This window comes from Xenopus laevis, chromosome 7L (genome assembly GCF_017654675.1).
Source record: "Xenopus laevis strain J_2021 chromosome 7L, Xenopus_laevis_v10.1, whole genome shotgun sequence".
Lineage (NCBI taxonomy): Eukaryota > Metazoa > Chordata > Amphibia > Anura > Pipidae > Xenopus > Xenopus laevis.
The window spans coordinates 122,983,745-123,006,223 of NC_054383.1; the positions used below are offsets into that span (position 1 = coordinate 122,983,745).

Genomic DNA, 22,479 nt, shown 5'->3' on the forward strand with positions numbered 1-22,479 from the left:
GGTTTAGTAAATACCCCCCTAAGGGGGGGGGGTATTTGGAAAACCGGGCAGGCATTTCTTCAAAAAACTAGAAAACAGGGCAGGTGGCAACTCTAAGCAGACGGGTCTATGAAACAGAACAGACAAGTTAAAAGAGTGATACGGCTGAATATTTAACTCATTTATGAAAAAGAGTACACAAGTTTTTATTGTTGTACATGTTTTATTAGTGAGTGTGCACTACTGATGTTTTTTTTATAAACGGAATAACCTGGGGAGGGACACATGCTCTATCCCAATAGTTTAGCTAAAGATGGTAGGAAGTAATAGCTGGCTGTGACATGTACAGATCTAAGAGCAAAGCAGAAAGAGGAGCGGGCAGTTTATTGTTTTTTTGTTTCTTGCCAAAAAAATTTAATGTTCAGATCTTTCATGTTTTCTTGATAATCCTTATCAAATTTTTCACTCTGAGCTACAGTGAAATGGTTCTTCCAGTCTCCAGAAACTCCTGTGGGAGAAAAACAGACAGAAATCGGATGTTTGTATGTATGTTCCATTAGAAATGTGTGGTACTAATACATTCATATTGGAGGGATAGGTGGCCAGATTCATTTTTATTAATATATTTCATACTTTATCTCCAAAGACTCCATTGTAGTCTATAGAGAAATCTCATACAAGCCTATACCGTTGGACATTTTCATAAATAAAGGTGGCCATACACTGGCAGATACAGCTGCCGATATCAGTCATTTAGACCAATTTGACAGCTGATCTGCCCATGTATGGGGGCTTCCGACGGGTCTTCTCGATTGATATCTGGCCACGATATCGATCGGGAAGGTTTGATTTTTACCCGACCTGTCGGAGCCCCTTGGCGTATCGTAATTGGATCGTTTGACCATATGGCCAAACGTTCGAATTACCCCCGATATAGCCATGCCGTTAGTGGCACATCGGGAAAAGATCCGCACGTTTGGCGATGTCGCCAAATGAGCGGATTTTTGAGTCTATGGCCAGCTTAAGAAACCAGAAGAAGCAGGCGTTTTCATGATATCAAGCAAAGTTGGGTTGGTTAGAGGACATGAAAGCTACAATTCTTTAAATGGGGGCCCAGATATGAGTATACAATGTTAAGTTAAACTAGTTGATATAGTTTAAATTTGCTTTTCCTTTACTTTATTTCTTTTTCTTTGCTTTACTATCTTTGTACATGTACGCTATCATTGCATATTATATACCATCAAACGGACGTAGAGAAAGTCCGGAAACCGATCTACATGATGGAAAATGAATCAAAAACAATTTAACATAAATGGAGGCCCATGAGACCTATTGTTCTTGGGGCAGGTGTTGCTGACTGCCAGTGGAAGTGGTGGGTTCTTTCTAGTTATTCGTTTTCAACCCCCATCCCCTTGGTTCAAAGAAGGTATAAGAGGGGAAGAGAGTAAAGCTTAAAAGGTGAGGTGGGGAGGAGATGGGCCGGATAACCTTTTTGTTTTTGTGTTTTTTTCCCCACCCTCCCAACCCCTTAAGCTGTACAGGTTCAGTTCTTCAAGAAGACAAGAGGTCATGAGCAGGATTGGATGAATTTACACCAGACCTCAAAGCAGCAGAATGATGTAAGACATAAAAAGTGCCAGAAAATGAGGGCTATGACCAGGTTTGTGCAGTACATTGAGACTTGCGCAGAAACCAGTGGTATGGACCACCAAGGGGCCCACTGAGAAAAAAGCAACCAGAGAGAGCAGTCCAAAGGTCTCTGGGCTCCTTTTTGGTGGATGCCCATGTGGCATGACAGAGAAAGCACCAGAGAATGTTTTGGTGGGTAAGTAATTGCAGGCAGTTGCTTGTAGTTTCAAAGTACAGGGCCCAAGGCTAGAAGAGAGCCATGACATTACCACCTGCCTTGAGGATGTGTAAAATGCTGCAACCATCTTTTGCACTTGGCACCCTGCCTTCTAGTTCATCAGCCCCTAGTATTTCATTATTATTATCAGCATAAAAATGTAACTGATTAATACATTACCTTTTCGCATTAAGGTGCCTTTACTTTTATCTAAAACATCATCTGGGATTTGAGTCAAGTTGGACATCTTGTTCTCCTTCATGACTTTAAAAGAAGAATATTTTACAACCGAGTTGATTTCTTCATCGTTTAACTCCTTTCCCAGGAACTTGCAGATTCTCACTACACTGCCCCGCAGATCCTGAAGAATAAGACCCATTAGTTTAAAAAATGAACCCTCAAGGGGTGGAATTATCAACAGTGCAGCCAGAGAATGGGGCAAATTGGGGGCAACATTTTGTATCAAATATTAGCGGTGCCAAAATCTGCGCCGGTTGGTGAGTTTTGCACATTTGTGATTGAGGTCAGTGGGTCGGACATGGAAGTGAACGTGGGAGTGAACGTTAAATTTTATGACAAAAATGAGCAGTTCACAAGCAAGACCAGAACTTTTAGTCAAGGCAGGTGTTGGGGGTCCAGTGGTATTTGACACCTTACAAGGGAAACCAAGAACTCCAGAATCAAGAAGATAAAGGGGCATTTTTATAAACCAATGATCCCAAACCAGTAGCTTGTGAGCAACATGTTGTTCACCAACCCCTTGGATTTTTCTCCCAATGGCCTCAAAGCAGGTGCTTATATTCAAATTCCTGGCTTGGAGGCAAAGTTTGGTTGTATAAAAACTAGGTGTACTACTAAATAGAGCCTCCTGAAGGCTGTCAATCCATATACGGGCTACCAAATAGCCAATCAAAGCCCTTTTTTGGCATCCCCATGGATTGTTTTCATGCTTGTGCTCATGTGGCTCATGGGTGGTCCAGACACATGTTCTGTTGCTCAACATGACTCTAATTCTAACTTTTTGTCCATTTTACTAATGATAACAAAATCAAACTCTGTCCTCTCCAAAAACATATAGATGAAGAACTTACATCATGAAAATTCTAATACCTTCCTTCCTGGGTTTAAATCCCTATTGATATTGACATTTACTCCTCTCTCACCTGCTGAAGCTCCTCGTAGGTAATGTAGAAAAAGTTGTCCTTGCCCGCCATTTGCATCCAGCCTTTCACATGATCAAACCATGATCCATACATTCCTGAAAGAATAATGACAATAGCAGAAAAGCTGGATAATTGATTGAAACAATTTATTCTGGAGCATTTTGATTCTTCTCGTCATCGCATCACATGGGTTATGAATGAAGGGCTAGGTTGGCAGTGAGGGTCTAAGCAGGCCCAGATTTGTGGAAAGGCCACCAAGGCCTGGGCCTTGGGCAGCAGGATTTTAGGGGGTGGCATGAAGCCCAACCACACCCACATTGGTTCGGAAACTCTGGCTCTGATCATGAGCTACAATAGATTTTTATATTTCCCATGCGCCAATCCCCAGTGCTCTTGACATGATGATGAAAATTTGTGCATGTGCACAGATGAAGAAGAGGAAACAAGGATGATGAACGGCAGCAGGCCTAGGGGCAACCACTATGTAAATCCGGCCCTGGGCCTAAGAATACATCAGTAAGGTTGAATACCCACCCTTGGCAGCTCTTAAAGCTCTAAAAGATCCCAGTGTACCAAACACAGAAGACAAAAAGAAGCCTGATACATTACAGGTGGTAGATAGAGTTCTTCTGCAAATAATAAACTGTGTCTCTCACTATTGTGTAATGTTTAGTCAATTTTTGGGCAAACATGAATAAAAGCCAATTGCTACACTACATCTAGTGTCATAACAGAAATAGGCTTGACAAAGGGTCTTGCATAGGCCCGAAACATTGCCAAGTTATGAGCTAATAAACAACCTACACTCGTTCAACAGCATTAGAAGTGCAAACATACAGAGTGCACTGTGGGTAATAAGCATGAGTGTAGGGAATTAGCAATACCTAGCATCCCCAGTATACACAAAGGTAACCAAACAGCAGCAATGTGTACTATATTGCCATATATATTCTAGAATCTGGTGACACACCTATAGACCTAGGATTAGTCAGCATAAACCCAAATAGGAGTTCTACAGCTGTAGATCACTCCTGTTTCACGGTGATACAATATCACCCTAGGAAATAGGCCAACAGAATGGCTCCATTCCACCATGTCTCTGAGCTTTTTTTTAGGTCATAAGTGGAGGAGTTATTCTAACTAGAGTAGTACTTGGCAGTCTACTGACACATCTATCAGTGTTTCATGTATCAAATGAAGTTTGATGTGCAACTCTGTACCTGTGTTTTATTGCTCAGGTGCAATTTAGACAAATAAAATCAAATATCTGAAGAGTTATGACCGATTCTACTGTATGTTCCCCTTTGCATATCAGTAGCTCAAAGACTCACCATTGCTTTTAAAAAAGTTTTCTAATTGAGCTTCAAAACTTTCTGGTTCTTTAAAGATCTTCAGTATTTTAGAGAAGTAAAACATGGACACGATGACATCCTTTGGGTTGCGCATTGTGTAAACAACCTGGAAGGATAAAGTAACAGTTTACTGTAAAGCAATGAGGTATTTTGGAGACAAACCAATGCAACCATGAATATGTATCAACCAATATGAAGATCACCTTTAATTGAGGCTTTGGGATTAGAGATACCTTAGGGCTTGCCTCACGAGGAAACTTTGGGCGACTTCGGAAAACCGAAGCGCGCAGAGTGCCATCCTGCCAGTGATTCCCTTTCTAGCCAACGGGAAGGCATTGCGGGGAGATTAGTCGCCCGAAGAAGAAGAGATTTGTCACTGGACGACTAATTTTCCCAGAACCCTACATGTGCCACCACCAACCTTAGACAGGAAAGTAAAGAGGGATGAGGGCACTGTCAGTATAGTTGTGTACATTTATAGGTGGTGTCTCCTGATGTCCTGACCCTGTATGGAATCCTTAATTCTTTTTCCCAACCCATTTTTTAGTGGGGGTGGATAAAAATAGAGAGAAATAAAGAATTGCAGGGCTGGTGGGTGAAACAGAATGAAAAGGGATGAAAGGTGAAGAGGAGAAATAAGAATAGAGACCATTTAGGGGATTTTGTATTGGAGAGTGTCCATTAATCAATAATTGTGTTCAGTTTGGGAAAAATATGATTCAGTCAATTATTATCCCTTTAAATAGACAATTATCATGATTATTTCTAGTGAAATAATGCTGTGTGCATGTGTTGCATTATTATAAGGCGTTGTGTGACCCCCAAACAGTAAAATGTAGTAAAAGAAACCTGCAACGGTATCATGCAGAAATAATTCAGCTTCAAAAAGACCTGACTATCCTTTTTCATTGCCTTTTTTTTACCTTAGCCTTGGACTTGAAGAATGACTTTGAAAAAATGTGGTAGGGAATATGAGATGAAATTATCCGCGGAGAGGTGAGCTTTTCTGCTTCATCATAGCCCGCAATAGTTTCATACCATGGGGACCTTGACCACATCGGTATGGAATTGACAAAGGTTGGATCTCCATTCTGCTTGATCAGATTCAAAATCTCTGACATCCAGTGGGTACCTGCACAGGAAGGAGGAGAAGGTTTCAAGATCCTTCAGCATTCTCTAGTCCACTGAAGATAAACTACTCCAATGAAATACCTCCTTACTCACCTGATTTAGGATAGGTAATATTGAAAATATCATCATCCAAGACTTGGAATTCATCTTCTACTTTCTTGAGTATCTCCTCGGAGTGTACAGAGACACAAAAAGTGGCTCCTTTATATGTGAAATTGTCGAATGACATCTTTCTCTAATAGAACAAGGAGTGCCGATATGTACTGCAGATCAGAAGACAGAATTTAAAATACTAAGGCACTTCATAAAGAATGAAAATGTAACTGCCTGGGATTTAATCAGAGTCAGCTCATTGGAAGAATGTCAGTGCCAGGTCTCTTATGTGCTGCTCTTTGAAATGAACTGTTCTTGCTGATGTACAAAATTACCCTTTGGTCTTGTTCTTATTATTTCACTGACACACGAGTGATAACAATACGCAACCTTGCAAATATCCCCATATAACCTGTTAATCAGAGAGGAGCAAACAAGTTCTCCAGAGTTCATCCTCATGGAAGGGTAGGATCACTGAGTTAAAAGCTAATGTTTGGAAACCTGAAAAGGAATGTTCTGTTCATCTGACCATGGCCTTGTTTTGCCCATGTGACATACATAGTGCAGCTGTCAAAGGTGCAGCTTTATAAAGATCAACTGCTTATTCTGCCCAGAAATAATGACTTCATAACTGATTAGAGCATGAACATCAACTTTCTACTTCTATCAATAGCTACAACTGGGAAAGTCTTTATTGCCGTGGGAGTGGAAGAGATAAGCGTGGCTGAAAGTGACTGAAGAAAAATATATATTTACAGGTATGGGACCTGTTATCCGAAATTTTGGGACCTTGGGGTTTCCCAGATTGTGGATCTGTCGGTAATTCGGATCTTCATAACATAAGTCTACTAGAAAATCATGTAAACATTAAAAAAACTCAATAGGCTGGTTTTGCCTCCAATAAGGATTAATTATATCTTAGTTGGGATCAAGTACAAGCTACTGTTTTATTATATAAGTAAGTTGTAAAGTAAAATGTATAATGAAGCAATAGAATTCTTAATGAATCAGATAAAATTGAGCATAGGACTGGCCAGATATGGGATGACTTTGACGTAGTTGGCCAACTTAAATATATTGCAATATATGGACAAACAATCCCTGTTTTGTTTAAAGGGTAAGGCATTTTTTAGAAGCTTGAAGGAGAAACAAACAATTGCTACTAAAATCCCCTAACCCCCTACCGTACATAGACCCCCTCCCTGCTCCCTCCAGCCTAGTTGTTACCTTTGCTAAATGTCCCCAACTCTTTACTTACCCCTCGGTGCAGATTCTGTCCAGCAGAGTTCACGGGCGCCATCTTCAGCCGATTTGGTAATCTTCGTGTCTTCTTCCAGTGCTTCGCCAATTTCCGTGACTTTCGGCGCATTCGCAGTTGTTGCGAAAATGAAAATCGATCCAACTGCGCATGCGCCGATACGGCACTTACTCCCTTAAGATTACCAAAAAGGAGTGATGGGCGAATTTGTCCCGTTTCACTTTGCTGAAAAATTCAGAATTTCGGAAACATTTGGGAAACTCAAATTTTGATGCCCGTGTCAATTCTGACGCCGCAAATTTGCGTCTATCGAACTCATTCGCCCATCAGTAACGAAGAGAAGAAGATGGCTGCCGTGATCTCAGATGCCCTGAATCTGCACCGAGGGTAAGTAAAGAGTTAGGGGCATTCAGCAAAGGTACCACCTAGGCTGGGGGGGGAGCAGGGAGGGGGGTCTATGTAGGGTAGGGGAGTAAGGGATTTTAGAAGCAAGGGTTTACTTCTCCTTTAAGGCACAAAATGTCTCAATGTCCTAATATATATACACATACAGGTATAGGATATGTTATCTGGAAATCCATTATCTAGAAAGCTCTGAATTATGGAAAGGCCATCTCCCATAGACCCCATTTTATCCAAATAATCTAAATTTCGAAAAAAAAATCCTTTTTCTCTGTAATAATGAAACAATACCTTGAACTTGATCCCAAGTAATTGATAAATCCTTATTTGGAGGCCAAACCAGCCTATCAGGCTTTTTAATATTTAATATGTAAATGATCTAGTAGACAAGCTACGAACATCCAAATTATGGAAAGATCCGTTATCCAGAAAACCCCAGGCCCTGAGCATTCTGGATAACAGGTCCCATACCTGTATCACAGAGAAAAATGTATCTCACTGTTTATCACATGAAAACTCTATTGAAGTCTATTGGGGAAAAAAAATTGAACTGAATTAGGAGAAAAGATTTTTTTCTCCCAAACATTTTCAGTTGATAAACCATAAAATAGTGTTTATTTTTATGGAATCGATTCTGACCCTAAGTGGTTAAAACGGCGCATTTATAAAAACCCAACTAAATACAGTATAGTATCACATGCAATAAGCAGTATAGATTCTTAAACAGGTTTAGCCAGAAACTGGAAAAGAAGAAAGAATAAAAAAGACCTTTGTTGCTAAATACAGAGGAACTTAATCTCCCTAATAAAGTTACAGGATTAAGCAACTGAATTGGTGCAGTTCTACTTCTCGTATATGTAAGGAAATCTGTTTTACCTGGGATTGGGGGTGCTGTAAGTCGGCCGCGGGGACGCCCGCCACGCCGGCCGCGGGGACGCCCGCCTCGTGGTTCCACCATCTTGCCTCCTTAGGACGCGCGCGCCCGCGTCTCGTTTCCTTTATTTTGACGCGGACGCGCGCGCGTCGATCCTGACGCGTGTGCGTCGATTTTGGCGCGAAAACCTTGGCGTCCAAACAGGGTATAAATAGGCCACTTCCACTCCCAGCAAACTGCCCGTGATAGAACTTGTTTCTGGTGCTCTGTTCTGAAGCCTTGTGCTATTTTGCCTGTTTGAATCTGATTATCCGTGTTTGACCCAGCCTGTACCTTGACCATCCTGAATTCTGTATCCTGACCTGTGCCTGATATCCGACTACTCTTCTGCTTGTACCCTTCCTGCTTGATACCCGGTTTTGACCCTTGCCTGCCTGACGACCCTTGCTTTCTGCCTGCCACGACCCAGCCTGTCTGACGATCCTTCTGCCTTATCCTTGTCTGTTACCGTGATCCTCGGTCCCAAAGACTCTAGCTACCAGCCGTGCCCCATTGCCTGCCAGAACACTTGCTTGAACCTCTCGTAAGACCAGGTGGCACCCGATTAGGCTGAGGGCTCCTCCCGAAGCTCAAAGGTGGTCACACCACTGGTGAAGCTTAGCTCAGAACCAGGATTCGAGCACTTGTTCTGGTGTTGGGTGCCGGCCGTGACATTATCACGGGCCATGGAGGACGACGATCACACCGAAGCTGCTGCCGCTGCTCCACTTCCATCTTCTTCCGAGCTGTTGCTAACTACGCTGCTGGAACGCATGGAGGAGCAGGAGCAAAAGCAGAACTATCTACTCCAGGGGTTTCATAACCTAACACGCCAGCTGGAACCCTCGCAGCAGCCAGCCAGTTCTGTTCCTACTCCTTCAGTGGGTTCCCTGCCTGATAGGGGTGCTGTATTCAGACCTCAGGAACCCAAGATTGCATTTCCGGCCAAGTTTGGTGGGGACAGAACCCAGTTTTTTGTTTTTCAAGAAGCCTGTAAGCTGTACCTCAGCTTTTTCCCCCACTCATTTCCCTCTGACGAAGAAAAGGTCAGGTTCGTAATGACCCTATTAGTGGGTGACCCCCAAGTCTGGGCACTTAGATTGCCAGCCACCGACCCTGCCCGTTTCTCTTTAGATATTTTCTTCCGCTCTATGGCCATTCTTTACGATGACCCGGATCGCGCCTCTTCGGCCGATTCCGCTATTCGCAAACTACGCCAGGGTAAACGGGAGGTGGAAATTTACTGCACAGAGTTTCGTAGGTGGGCGGTGGAGACTGGCTGGAACGATGCAGCTCTAAGGAGCCAGTTTCGCATCGGTCTAGCCAAATCTGTCAAAGACAGCCTGGTCAATTACCCCCTATCTACCAGTCTGGATGACCTTATGTCTCTGGTTATCCAGGTAGATAGGAGACAGAGGGAAAATCGGGAGGAACAGGGTACTTCTTCTTTGTATAAGCATAATTTTAGTGCTAAGTTGTCAAACCCCTCTGTGTCTCAACCTCAGGAGGAGCCTATGCAGCTGGGCATCTTTCACCTCTCTCCTGAGGAAAAGGCACGGAGGCGGTCTCTTGGGTTGTGTTTGTATTGTGGGGAGAAGGGTCACTTCCTCAATCAATGTTCCAAGAGGCCGGGAAACGCTCTAGCCTAAATGGAGAAGGGGAGCTCCATTTGGGTGCAGGCGTTTCCTCTCCCCAATCTGCCTCCAAGGTCCTATTATCTGTTAAATTAACCTGGCCTACGGGCACTGTTAAATTGTCAGCCTTCATTGATTCTGGGGCGGAGGGTAATTTCTTGGACGCAGCATTCGCTGCTAAAAATAAAATTCCTTTGGTTGCCCTCAATCCTCCTTTGAGAATTCTGGCTGTCGATAAAAGACCCTTGGGATCAGGGGTGGTTTCCCAAAAGACCACAAATCTTTCCATGTGTGCAAATGATCTACACTGTGAGGAGATAGCTCTATACCTCATTGAGGGAGCTTCCTCTCCTCTTATTCTTGGTTTACCATGGCTCCAGAGGCATAACCCTCTGATAGACTGGGTTTCTAAGGGGGTGACTCAATGGGGTACAGGATGTAGTGGGGTTTGTTTTCCCTCTGTAGTAGCCACTACTTCTTTTGAGGGGTTACCCACAGCATATTCTGTTTTTTCTGATGTTTTCTCCAAAAAAGCAGCTGAGACCTTACCTCCGCATCGGCAGTATGACTGTCCTATTGATTTAGTTCCTGGGTCAATTCCTCCACGTGGTAGAACCTACCCTCTTTCATTGCCCGAAGCCCAGGCAATGAAAGAGTATATACAAGAAAATCTTGACAGGGGCTTCATTAGGCCCTCCTGTTCCCCTGCGGGGGCAGGGTTCTTTTTTGTGGGTAAGAAAGACGGTGGTTTACGCCCCTGTATTGATTACAGGGGGCTTAACAAAATCACTGTAAAAAATCGCTACCCCTTACCATTAATCTCCGAACTATTTGACCAGGTCAAGGATGCTAAGATCTTCTCCAAGCTTGACTTGAGGGGTGCCTATAACCTCATTCGGATCAGGGAGGGGGATGAGTGGAAAACGGCTTTTAATACTAGGGATGGCCACTACGAGTACCTTGTTATGCCGTTTGGTCTATGTAACGCCCCAGCAGTGTTTCAGGAGTTTGTCAATGACATCTTTCGGGACCTGCTGGGGATATACGTAGTGGTCTACCTAGATGACATCCTCATCTTCTCTGCCAATCTGTCTGATCATCGTCTTCATGTTTGTGAGGTATTGCGTAGGCTTAGAGCTAATAACCTGTATGCAAAATTGGAAAAATGTATTTTTGAGGTTGCTTCCGTACAGTTCTTGGGATTTAATATTTCTTCCAAGGGTCTCGAAATGGATCCAGACAAAGTAAGAGCTGTCCTGGAGTGGACCCAACCATATTCTTTACGTGCAACCCAAAGGTTCCTAGGTTTTGCCAACTATTATAGGCAATTCATTAAAAAATTTTCTCTTATTGTGGCTCCTATCACAAATCTTACTAAAAAAGGTGCTGACCCCAGTATGTGGCCTCCGGAAGCTATCCAAGCTTTCGAGTTCCTCAAAAGGGAGTTTAGTTCTGCCCCAATCCTCCGCCATCCCGATACAACACTACCTTTTATAGTTGAGGTAGATGCTTCTGAGGTGGGAGCAGGGGCAATTCTCTCTCAAAGGCACCCGACTACTAATAGGTTACATCCCTGTGCATTTTTCTCTAGAAAATTTCTTCCTGCAGAGGCAAATTATGACATAGGGAATAGAGAACTATTAGCTGTCAAGTGGGCCTTTGAAGAATGGCGGCATCTATTAGAAGGGGCTAAACACCAGGTTACGGTCTACACTGACCATAAAAATCTGTTGTATATTGAGTCAGCAAAGCGTCTAAATCCCAGACAGGCAAGGTGGGCTTTGTTCTTTTCTAGGTTTAACTTTACCTTGACGTTTAGGCCTGGTACAAAGAACGTCAAGGCAGATGCTCTTTCCAGAAGCTTTGACTCAATATATTCTGAAACTGATGACTGCAGTACAATTATTCCGGGTGAAGTCATTGTGGCTACTTTGGAATCTGACCTCTCTTCTTTGTTATCCCCTGTTCAGACAGACGCTCCCTCTAACACTCCTGTTGGGAGATTTTTTGTTCCTGAAGATCTTAGAGAACAGGTTCTAAGAGAGGTTCATGATTCCAAGATGGCAGGACATCCTGGTGTAAGTAAAACTATTTCATTACTTACTCGAAGTGCTTGGTGGCCGACCTGTAAACAAGATGTTAAATCTTTTGTGGATTCTTGTCCTGTCTGCCAACGCTCCAAGTCTTCTAGAAATTTGTCCCAAGGGTTACTGATTCCCCTCCCTATTCCTGAAAGACCATGGACCCATCTTTCTATGGATTTTATTGTGGAGTTGCCTGTGTCCCAGGGGAAAACAGTAATTTGGGTGGTGGTGGATAGATTCAGTAAGATGGGTCATTTTATTGCTCTTCCCCACCTCCCATCTGCCAAAACTTTGTCCGAACTTTTTATTCAACATATATTTAAGTTGCATGGGTTTCCCAGTAATATTGTTTCAGACAGAGGTGTTCAATTTATCTCTAAGTTCTGGCGCGCATTTTGCTCGTTAGTGGGGATCGATCTTTCTTTTTCAACCGCCTATCACCCACAAACCAATGGGCAAACCGAAAGAGTGAACCAGTCTTTAGAGCAATTTTTAAGATGTTTTGTGTCCGAAAATCAATCTTCCTGGGCAGAACTGTTACCCTGGGCAGAATTTGCCTACAATAACGCTACCCACTCCTCCACTGGGGAGTCTCCATTTTTTGTTGTTAATGGGTTACACCCAAAAGCCTTTTCCTTCTCTAATTCTGGTTCTTCTGTCCCTTCCGCTAATTCCTCTGTCGAACAATTTTCCTTGATTTGGTCCCAGGTACATGATTCCTTGTCTACTGCTACTTCTGCTCAGAAAAGGGCTGCTGATAAAAGACGTAGAGAAGCACCCCAGTATAAAGTGGGAGACTTGGTGTGGCTCTCTACCAAAAACATCAAGCTAAAGGTTCCTTCCCTTAAGCTGGGTCCCCGTTTCATTGGTCCTTACCCCATCACTACTGTTATCAACCCTTCGTCTGTTCGCCTTAAATTGCCTGTTAATTTCAAGATTTCTGATTCTTTTCATGTTTCTTTACTTAAACCTGCCGCTAATACTCGCCTTACTTCTGTTCCCCCTCCAGTGCAAGTTGACGGTCAGCCTGAATTTGAGATCCAGGAGTTCCTTGATTCCCGAATGGTACGTAACAAACTCCAGTACCTCACTAGGTGGAAAGGATTCGGTCCTGAGGAGAACTCCTGGGTCTCAGTTGATGACATCAAGGCTGATCGTCTTAGGAAGCAGTTCCATTTAAAGTTTCCTGGGAAGCCTGGGGTCCGGTGTCCCCCCCTAGAGAGGGGGGTAATGTAAGGAAATCTGTTTTACCTGGGATTGGGGGTGCTGTAAGTCGGCCGCGGGGACGCCCGCCACGCCGGCCGCGGGGACGCCCGCCTCGTGGTTCCACCATCTTGCCTCCTTAGGACGCGCGCGCCCGCGTCTCGTTTCCTTTATTTTGACGCGGACGCGCGCGCGTCGATCCTGACGCGTGTGCGTCGATTTTGGCGCGAAAACCTTGGCGTCCAAACAGGGTATAAATAGGCCACTTCCACTCCCAGCAAACTGCCCGTGATAGAACTTGTTTCTGGTGCTCTGTTCTGAAGCCTTGTGCTATTTTGCCTGTTTGAATCTGATTATCCGTGTTTGACCCAGCCTGTACCTTGACCATCCTGAATTCTGTATCCTGACCTGTGCCTGATATCCGACTACTCTTCTGCTTGTACCCTTCCTGCTTGATACCCGGTTTTGACCCTTGCCTGCCTGACGACCCTTGCTTTCTGCCTGCCACGACCCAGCCTGTCTGACGATCCTTCTGCCTTATCCTTGTCTGTTACCGTGATCCTCGGTCCCAAAGACTCTAGCTACCAGCCGTGCCCCATTGCCTGCCAGAACACTTGCTTGAACCTCTCGTAAGACCAGGTGGCACCCGATTAGGCTGAGGGCTCCTCCCGAAGCTCAAAGGTGGTCACACCACTGGTGAAGCTTAGCTCAGAACCAGGATTCGAGCACTTGTTCTGGTGTTGGGTGCCGGCCGTGACAGTATATTAATGAATAAAGGTACCTTACCGTAGGTGTATTTACAGGAATGAAAAAAAATATATAAATGTTTGTTAATTCATCCAACAAACGGTCGTTCAGTCTTTCTTCACCGTGGCCAAAGAGCGACTGGACTAGGATCCTATGTCCTCTGAAGGGTTCAACTGCTCGGTGAGACTGATTACAATAAGAATAGAGCTTGTGTATTTACTCTATATGATGCTCCTCCCCATAATGCCACAGTGTAGCCTCCAATCAGCCAGTGAGGTTTTATAATAATAACAGGGAGAAGGTGTGAAACCTGAATAGAAACAAATTATCTTAAAGGGGTGCTTCACTTTTGGGGGAACTTTTAGTATATTATAGAATGGCCAATTCTAAGCAACTTTGCAATTGGTCTTCATTATTTACATTTTACAGTTTTTAAATTATTTGCTTTTTTTTGGATGCCGGGTGCCTGGAAGTGGGGGGTCCCTGGAGTGCCACATAAAGGGGTGATTACAGGTCTGTTATTTATCGGAAGAGCAGATCTAAATACACTGCTGGTCCCCAGGTTGGTACTCCATTACAATTAACCGCAAATCAAAATACAAGATACTGGGTTCCATTTGGAGGGGTTGAACTTGATGGACTTTGATCCTTTTTCAACCCAAAGGGGTTGTTTACCTTTAAATGAAATGCAGTAAAGAGTGATTGTAACGGTTGGAACCCTAAATCTAGAACCGATGCCAAGCACCCTGGTCTCGGCTCATGCTTCTGCCTGTAGCAGCCGCCTTTGGCCTCGGGAGGAGCCCTTAGCTACTCAGATGCCGCCAGGTCTTAAAACGAGAGGTGCAAGGTGAGGGGTTCTAGACAGGCAGGGGGGCACAACTGTAAAGCAAAGTCTTTGGGCAGAAGGTCGTAGTACAAGGCGTTATGCAATAGAGTAGTCAGATCAGGGGCAGGCAGAGAATAAACGTAGTCAGGCAGGAAAGGGTCAAACCAGGAAGTCAATCAGAGGGTTAGAGCAGAATCAAAGTCGGTAATCAGGCAAGGGTCAGGATTCAGAAGTCAGGATCATTAAATAGCCAGGCAGGGTCAACACAGGAATCAGAATCAGAATAGCAGTTCAGAAAGCACCAGGAACAAACTCCTATAACGGGCAATGCAAAAATGAATGAAGTCCCTTTAAATACCCTTTGGATTTCGTGCCATTGCGCGCCTTTGCGCACTGATGTCCTCACGCCAGCGCGTCCATAAAGGGGACGAGATGCGGGCGTGCGTGCCCTAAGAATCAACCATGGCGCAAGAAGATGAGCGGCGCGGCGGGCGTCCCCACTGCACCACTAGACCACCAGGGTAAGTGGATTTGGTTACAGTGATATTCTGAGGCAATTTTTAATTGGTTTTCATGTTTCATTCATTTCATGTTTCATTATTTGTGGTTTTTGAGTTATGTGGTTTTTTATTCAGCACCAATTTGCATTTTCAGCAATCTGGTTGCTATGGTTCAAATTAGCCCTGATTTAAATAAGAGACTGGAATATAAATAGGAGAGGCCTGAATAGAAAGATGAGTAATAAAAAATAGCAATAATAATATATTTGTAGTCTTACAGAGCATTTGTTTTGGTTTTTTAGATGGGGTCAGTGACCCCCATTTGAAAGCTGGAGTCAGAAGAAAAAGGCAAATAATTAAAAAATAAATAATGAAGACCGATTGAAAAGTTGCTTCTAATTGGTCATTTTATAACACAGATCAGCTAAAGGTTGCAGGTGCACACTTATGGGCAGATTTTTCAAGGGTCGAAGTGAGTTTTCGACTAGGGAATAGTCCAACTTCGATTTGAAATTGAAAAAAAAGGTTGAAATACGAATGTTGAAATTTATCAAGTACTGTCTCTTTAAAACTTCGACTTCGAACATTTGCCATTTGGATACTTCGACCATCGAATAGGGTACTACAACTTCGAATTTGATACATAAATCTGACCCTTAAAGGAGAACTAATGGTATCATCACTGCGGGTGCCACTGGCTTCTTCCTCCTTCTCTTTATTACAGTCCAGGTTGGGGTCGTGTGCAGTAAAATGATCACTAGGGGGTACCTAAGACCCCCCTCCCCACAGTGATAGTGCCATTCCTTCTCCTTTAACTCTAAGGGGGTCATTTATCAAAGGTCAAGTTCCTTTTTTTCCACAAAAAAATTTAGTTTTCAAGGTTATTTTTCAGTCAAACATTAATTTTTCATGTTTAAAGGGGAAGGAAACATCTTCTTCCGCGCGATCTTCTTCCTGCTTTGAACGGCGCATGCGCAGTAGGATCATTTCGCCGGGACGATCTACTGCGCATGCGCAGTAGATCCGTACCGGCGAAATGATCCTACTGCGCATGCGCCAAAATGCCGTTCACAGCAGGAAGAAGATCATGTGGAAGAAGATGTCGTCGGTGAACTCCCTGGACTGGACCTGCACAGAAGGGTAAGTAACAAGTTAGGGGCATTTGCCCAGCGGGACGGGTAGGCCAGGGGGGGAGGAGGGAGGGTGGGCAACAAACGGGAGGGGGGGTGGGGGGTTTGCGCCGGCTAGGTTTCCTTCCCCTTTAAAAAAAGATTTATTATACCCCGAACTGTAGCTGGAAATAGCTCAAATCCGAAAATACACCATCTAAAACCTGTCGAGGTCATGTGGAAGTCAGTGGCAGAGGTCCCTTGAATCATTTTAAGATGTTAATAGCCTTCATGATGTTCGAGTTTTTTTCAGTGGTTTTTTTTTCGAGTTTGCTTTCGCCAAAAACGTAATCAATTAGAGTATTCAGGTTTTTCACTAGTGATGACACTAATTCGCAGAGATTTCTGCATTTCGCCACAAATAAATTAATTTGTTAAACTGCGGCAACAAATTGCCGGTGAAAAATCCGCCGCGTCAAATATAAAATTTGGTGCATGGCAAAATTGGTGCGTGCATAAAAATTGACGCACTTCAAAATTATTCAGACACCCATTGACTTTAATGCATTTGGACCAAATAGTCGCGCGTATAAAAATTGATGCTGGCGTCAAAATTGTCGGACATCAAAATGATTTTGACACCCATTGACTTCAATGCGTTTCGCTAATTTTTTGCCATTTCTCACAAATTCGCCCATCACTATTTTTCACCCCGACTACACTAATTCAAGTTTTTTACATTCGAGTTTTTTTTAAATTAGAAACCATTCGAGTAGTAAGTTCAGTCGAAGTCTATAAAAGCTCACAAAGCTCTAAAATTCGACCTTTAATAAATAACCCCCTTAAAGTGCTTTAGGTTATAAAGTCAAAGTTTGTTCTAAACCCTCATTTTTATTTTATATATTTATTTTTATTTTTTCCTGTTTTGATCTGTAACTGGGATAATGAGTGCTAGCAAGAGTGAAGGTCTGCCATATGTATGCAGATTTGGAACAAGAGATCCAAAATGCTTACCTCTCTGGTGGTTGTGAGCAAATTGCCACTTTGAGCACTAGAGCAACAAATTGCAACATTGCGGTCGATTGACAATCTTGAAAGGAGTCTTTTGCTCACTGAGCAGGACCTAGCGGGGTCAGATAGTTTGGGGGGAACAGAACAGCAGCAGGATATTGAGGCAGCTAGCTGGGTGACAGTTAGAAAATCTAAGGTGGGCAAAAGGAAAATGGAGGCTGATCCGGAGATTATACATCGCAACAAATTTGCCAGATTGTGTGAAGATGATGGGAGTATGAACTCTGGATTGGCAATTCTAGATGGGGCTGATCTCTCTAACAGCCGGGAGACCAGTTTCTCTAGTAGTGGTGGGGAGGAGAGTAGAGTCAGGCCTAAGCAGATTGTGGTTGTAGGGGACTCATTTATTAGGAAAGTGGATAGGGTAATTTGTCGTCCGGATCGCTACAACCGAACAGTTTGCTGTCTACCTGGTGCCAGGGTTCGGCATGTGGTTGATCAGATAGACAAATTATTGGGTGGGGCTGGGCATGACCCAACTGTCTTAGTGCATATCGGTACTAATGACAAAATAAATGGTAGATGGAAGACCTTAAAGAATGATTTCAGGGTTCTAGGCTCTAAGATCAAGGAAAGGTCTTCCAATGTCATCTTTTCTGAAATTTTGCCTGTGCCACGTGCAAGCTTAGGAAAACAGCGGGAGTTTAGGGAGCTAAATGCGTGGCTCAAGTCTTGGTGCAGGAAGGAAGGCTTTGGGTTCCTAGAGCACTGGGCCGATTTTTCGTTGGGGTACAACCTATACAGTCGTGACGGTTTGCACCTCAATGGAAGGGGGTCCGCGGTGCTAGGGGAAAGAATGGCTAAGAGGTTGGAGGAGTGTTTAAACTAGGCAAGGGGGGGTGGGTGAGATAAAGAATTATGGGCAAGCTAGGGTAGACGGGGCAGTGGGGTTAGTAAGGGGTCATGGGGGAGGAGTAAGGGGGGCATACAGTTTACCAGCTAAGGAGGTCCCTCTGTTACAAGGAAAACAGAATAATACTAACTTAACATATAATTCTTCACTAAGTAATGCAAATTTCAAAAGTAAAAGTAGTAACCTCCGCTGTATGCTGGCAAAATGCACGGAGTTTGTCAGGTAAAATGGGAGACCTAGAATTAATTGCATGCTCTAAAAATTATGATATAATTGGTATCACTGAGACCTGGTGGGATGAAACATGTGACTGGATTGTGAATTTAAATGGTTACACCCTTTTTAGGAGGGACAGAGGGATAAAAAAGAGTGGAGGAGTGTGTTTGTATGTAAAGCCTGAATTAAAGCCATGCGCTAAAGAAATAACAATAGCTGGCACTGGTGAGGGTGTAGAATCACTCTGGGTAGAGATTTTGACTGGGCAAAAGGTAACAAAAAGAATCATTGGTGTATGCTATAAACCACCTCGTATAAGTGTCGAGTATGAAGCCCAGCTACTCTTGCAGATACAAGCGGCTTCACAGCTGGGTCAAGTTGTTGCTATGGGTGACTTCAATTATCCAGACATTGACTGGGGTAATGGGGTTGCTAAAACAGAAAAAGCTAGTAGGTTTGTAAATATGCTGAATGACAACTTTTTATTCCAGCTCGTTCAAGAACCTACTAGGAATAACTCTCTTTTGGACCTTGTAATAACTAACAATACTGAACTCATCTCTAACATTTGTGTGGGTGAGCATTTAGGGACTAGTGATCATGACATGGTCTCCTTTGAGATTCTGTTGCAGAAGCAATTCTATAAGGGAGTAACTAAAATACTAAATTTCAGACGTGCAAACTTTGACAGTATAAGGGCATCTCTGCAACATATTAAGTGGGAAATGCTTTTCACAGGGTTAAACACAGAACAAGAATGGGAAGTCTTTAAAATGCTGCTTAATAAAGCAGCAAGCATTCAAGTAAGCTGGTACAGCTGAATCATTTATAAGCTACAAGGAGGCCAATAAATCATGCAAAGAAGCTATAAGACAAGCTAAAATTGATATGGAAAAGGATATTACAGCAAGCAGTAAAAAAAATCCAAAATTATCTTTTAAATATGTTAATAGTAAAAAACTGAAGCAGGAAGAGGTGGGACCCTTACTATCAGAGGGGGTCAGCTGGTTGATGAAAACAAAATAAAAGCGCAGATTCTGAACTCATATTTTTCATCTGTCTACACAAATGAGGAACCAGTAAGTGAAGGTTTCCTTCTTAATAGTCCTAATTCTAGTAATTCAACTAATGATGCATGGTCCACAAATGAAGAAATTCAAAAGAGACTAGAACATGTTAAGATTAACAAAGGTCCGGGGCCAGATGGTATTCATCCCAGGGTAATTAGTGAGCTTAGCTCTGTGATTGCCAAACCTCTTTACTTAATTTTTCAGGATTCATTGAGATCTGGCATAGTGCAGAGAGACTGGTGAATTGCTAATGTGGTGCCTCTATTCAAAAAAGGATCCCGTTCTCAGCCTCAAAACTATAGGCCAGTTAGTCTGACGTCAGTGGTAGGAAAGCTTTTCGAAGGGTTAATAAAGGATAAGATACTGGACTTCATAGCAAATCATAATACTATGAGTTTGTGCCAGCATGGTTTTATGTGTAATAGATCTTGCCAGACTAACTTAATTTCTTTTTATGACAAGGTAAGTAGAGACCTCGATTCTGGGATGGCAGTGGATGTGATTTACTAATGTATAAAAATAGGGGTGTGGAAGCACTCTAAAGGCTAAGTAATAGTATATTTAAAGGGATACTGTCATGGGAAAAAAAAAATTTTTCAAAATGAATCAGTTAATAGTGCTGCTCCAGCAGAATTCTGCACTGAAATCCATTTCTCAAAAGAGCAAACTGATTTTTTTCTATTCAATTTTGAAATCTGACATGGGGCTAGACATATTGTCAATTTCTCAGCTGCCCCAAGTCATGTGACTTGTGCTCTGATAAACTTCAATCACTCTTTACTGCTGTACTGCAAGTTGGAGTGATATCACCCCCCTCCCTTTTTCCCCCCAGCAGCCAAACAAAAGAACAATAGGAAGGTAACGAGATAGCAGCTCCCTAACACAAGATAACAGCTGCCTGGTAGATCTAAGAACAGCACTCAATAGTAAAAACCCATGTCCCACTGAGACACATTCAGTTACACTGTGAAGGAAAAACAGCAGCCTGCCAGAAAGCATTTCTCTCCTGAAGTGCAGGCACACGTCACATGACTTGAGGCAGCTGGGAAATTGACAAAATGTCTAGCCCCATGTCAGATTTCAAAATTGAATATAAAAAAATCTGTTTGCTCTTTTGAGAAATGGATTTCAGCGCATAATTCTGCTGGAACAGCACTATTAACTGATTCATTTTGAAAAAATTTTTTTTTCCCATGACAGTATCCCTTTAAGTATAATGGAAGTGCTAGTTTTAATGCACATTCCCTGGGCCCCTGTCTCAAAAGTAAGTTTACAAAACAGGGGTTTTCAGTTACAAAGCCATGATCACAAAGCTGAAAAGCCACCATACCACGTCAAGGTAAACCCCACATGGCGGTCCCTAACTTGTTCGCCTTTCGGCCATAGTATAAAAAGTCTTACTGCATAGTAGCATTCAGTGTAATCAGTGTCTGTTGAACCTTGGTTTCAGTGAAAAGGATCTATCCTCCCCCGCCAGTATGCGGCTTTTAAGGGAGAGGCATTGTCCAACCAACGCCCATTTTTAAAAGTATAGGACCCCATTAGTTTAAGGGGGTTTACTAAGACTTTGCTAAAGCATTTGATACAGTGCCACACAAAAGGTTACTGGTTAAATTAAGGAATGTTGGCCTGGAACATAGTATTTGTACCTGGATAGAGAACTGGCTAAAAGATAGACTACAAAGAGTGGTGGTAAATGGAACATTTTCTAATTGGACCAGTGTTGTTAGTGGAGTACCGCAGGGCTCTGTACTAGGTCCTTTGCTTTTCAACTTGTTTATTAATGACCTGGAGGTGGGCATTGAAAGTACTGTTTCTATTTTTGTAGATGATACTAAATTGTGCAGAACTATAGATTCCATGCAGGATGCTGCCACTTTGCAAAGTGATTTGTATAAGTTGGAAAACTGGGCAGCAAACTGGAAAATGAGGTTCAATGTTGATAAATGCAGGTTATGCACTTTGGCAAAAATAATATAAATGCAAGTTATACACTAAATGGCAGTGTGTTGGGAGTTTCCTTAAATGAGAAGGATCTAGGGGTCTTTGTAGATAACAAGTTGTCTAATTCTGGGCAGTGTCATTCTGTGGCCACTAAAGCAAATAAAGTTCTGTCTTGCATAAAAAAGGGCATTAACTCAAGGGATGAAAACATAATTCTGCCTCTTTATAGGTCCCTGGTGAGGCCTCATCTGGAGTATGCAGTGCAGTTTTGGACTCCAGTCCTTAAGAGGGATATAAATGAGCTGGAGAGAGTGCAGAGACTAAGTGCAACTAAACTGGTTAGAGGGAGGGAAGAGTTAAATTATGAGGGGAGATTGTCAAGGTTGGGGTTGTTTTCTCTGGAAAAAAGGCACTTGCGAGGGGACATGATTACACTTTACAAGTACATTAGAGGACATTATAGATAAATAGCAGGGGACCTTTTTACCCATAAAGTGGATCACCGTACCAGAGGCCTCCCCTTTAGACCAGAAGAAAAGAACTTTCATTTGAAGCAACGTAGGGGGTTCTTCACAGTCAGGACAGTGAGGTTGGGGAATGCACTGCCGGGTGATGTTGTGATGCTGATTCAGTTAATGACTATAAGAATGGCTTGGATGATTTTTTGGACAGACATAATATCAAAGGCTATTGTGATACTAAACTCTATAGTTAATATAGGTATGGGTATATAGAATTTAATTAAAAGTAGTGAGGTGTATGTGTTTGGATGCTGGGTTTTCATTTGGAGGGGTTGAACTTGATGGACTTTGTATTTTTTCAACCCAATTTAACTAACTAACTAACTATGTGTAACTGATGTGTTTTGAAAAAGGATTTTTTTCATGACAGTATCCCTTTAACCACTTATACTGTGTCACATTTTTGACCGAAAGCAGTGCTGTACAACAATGTCCATGCTAAGAGCCATGATTGTTTGCTGCATTGTTATAAAACAATAATGTCATATGGGTCTATGAAGCAGACGTGGGGTTGCCAACTTTTCGCCCGGTGCAATCCAGGCAGGGGGTGGGGCTGTGATG

The 22,479-nt window shown here is 42.9% G+C and overlaps 1 protein-coding gene across 1 annotated transcript; it reads right to left on the bottom strand.

The window, feature by feature from the left end:
- Positions 1 to 228: 228 nt before the first annotated feature.
- XB986081.L (provisional ortholog of sulfotransferase family 2B member 1 L homeolog) lies at positions 229 to 5,811 on the bottom strand (the record flags this gene model as incomplete). The annotated part of the gene is given in 6 exon segments (NM_001094121.1): positions 229 to 487; positions 2,009 to 2,189; positions 2,992 to 3,086; positions 4,323 to 4,449; positions 5,267 to 5,475; positions 5,568 to 5,811. Coding segments are annotated over 6 exon segments (873 nt in total). The 3' UTR covers positions 229 to 362.
- Between the last annotated feature and the right edge of the window lie 16,668 nt (positions 5,812 to 22,479).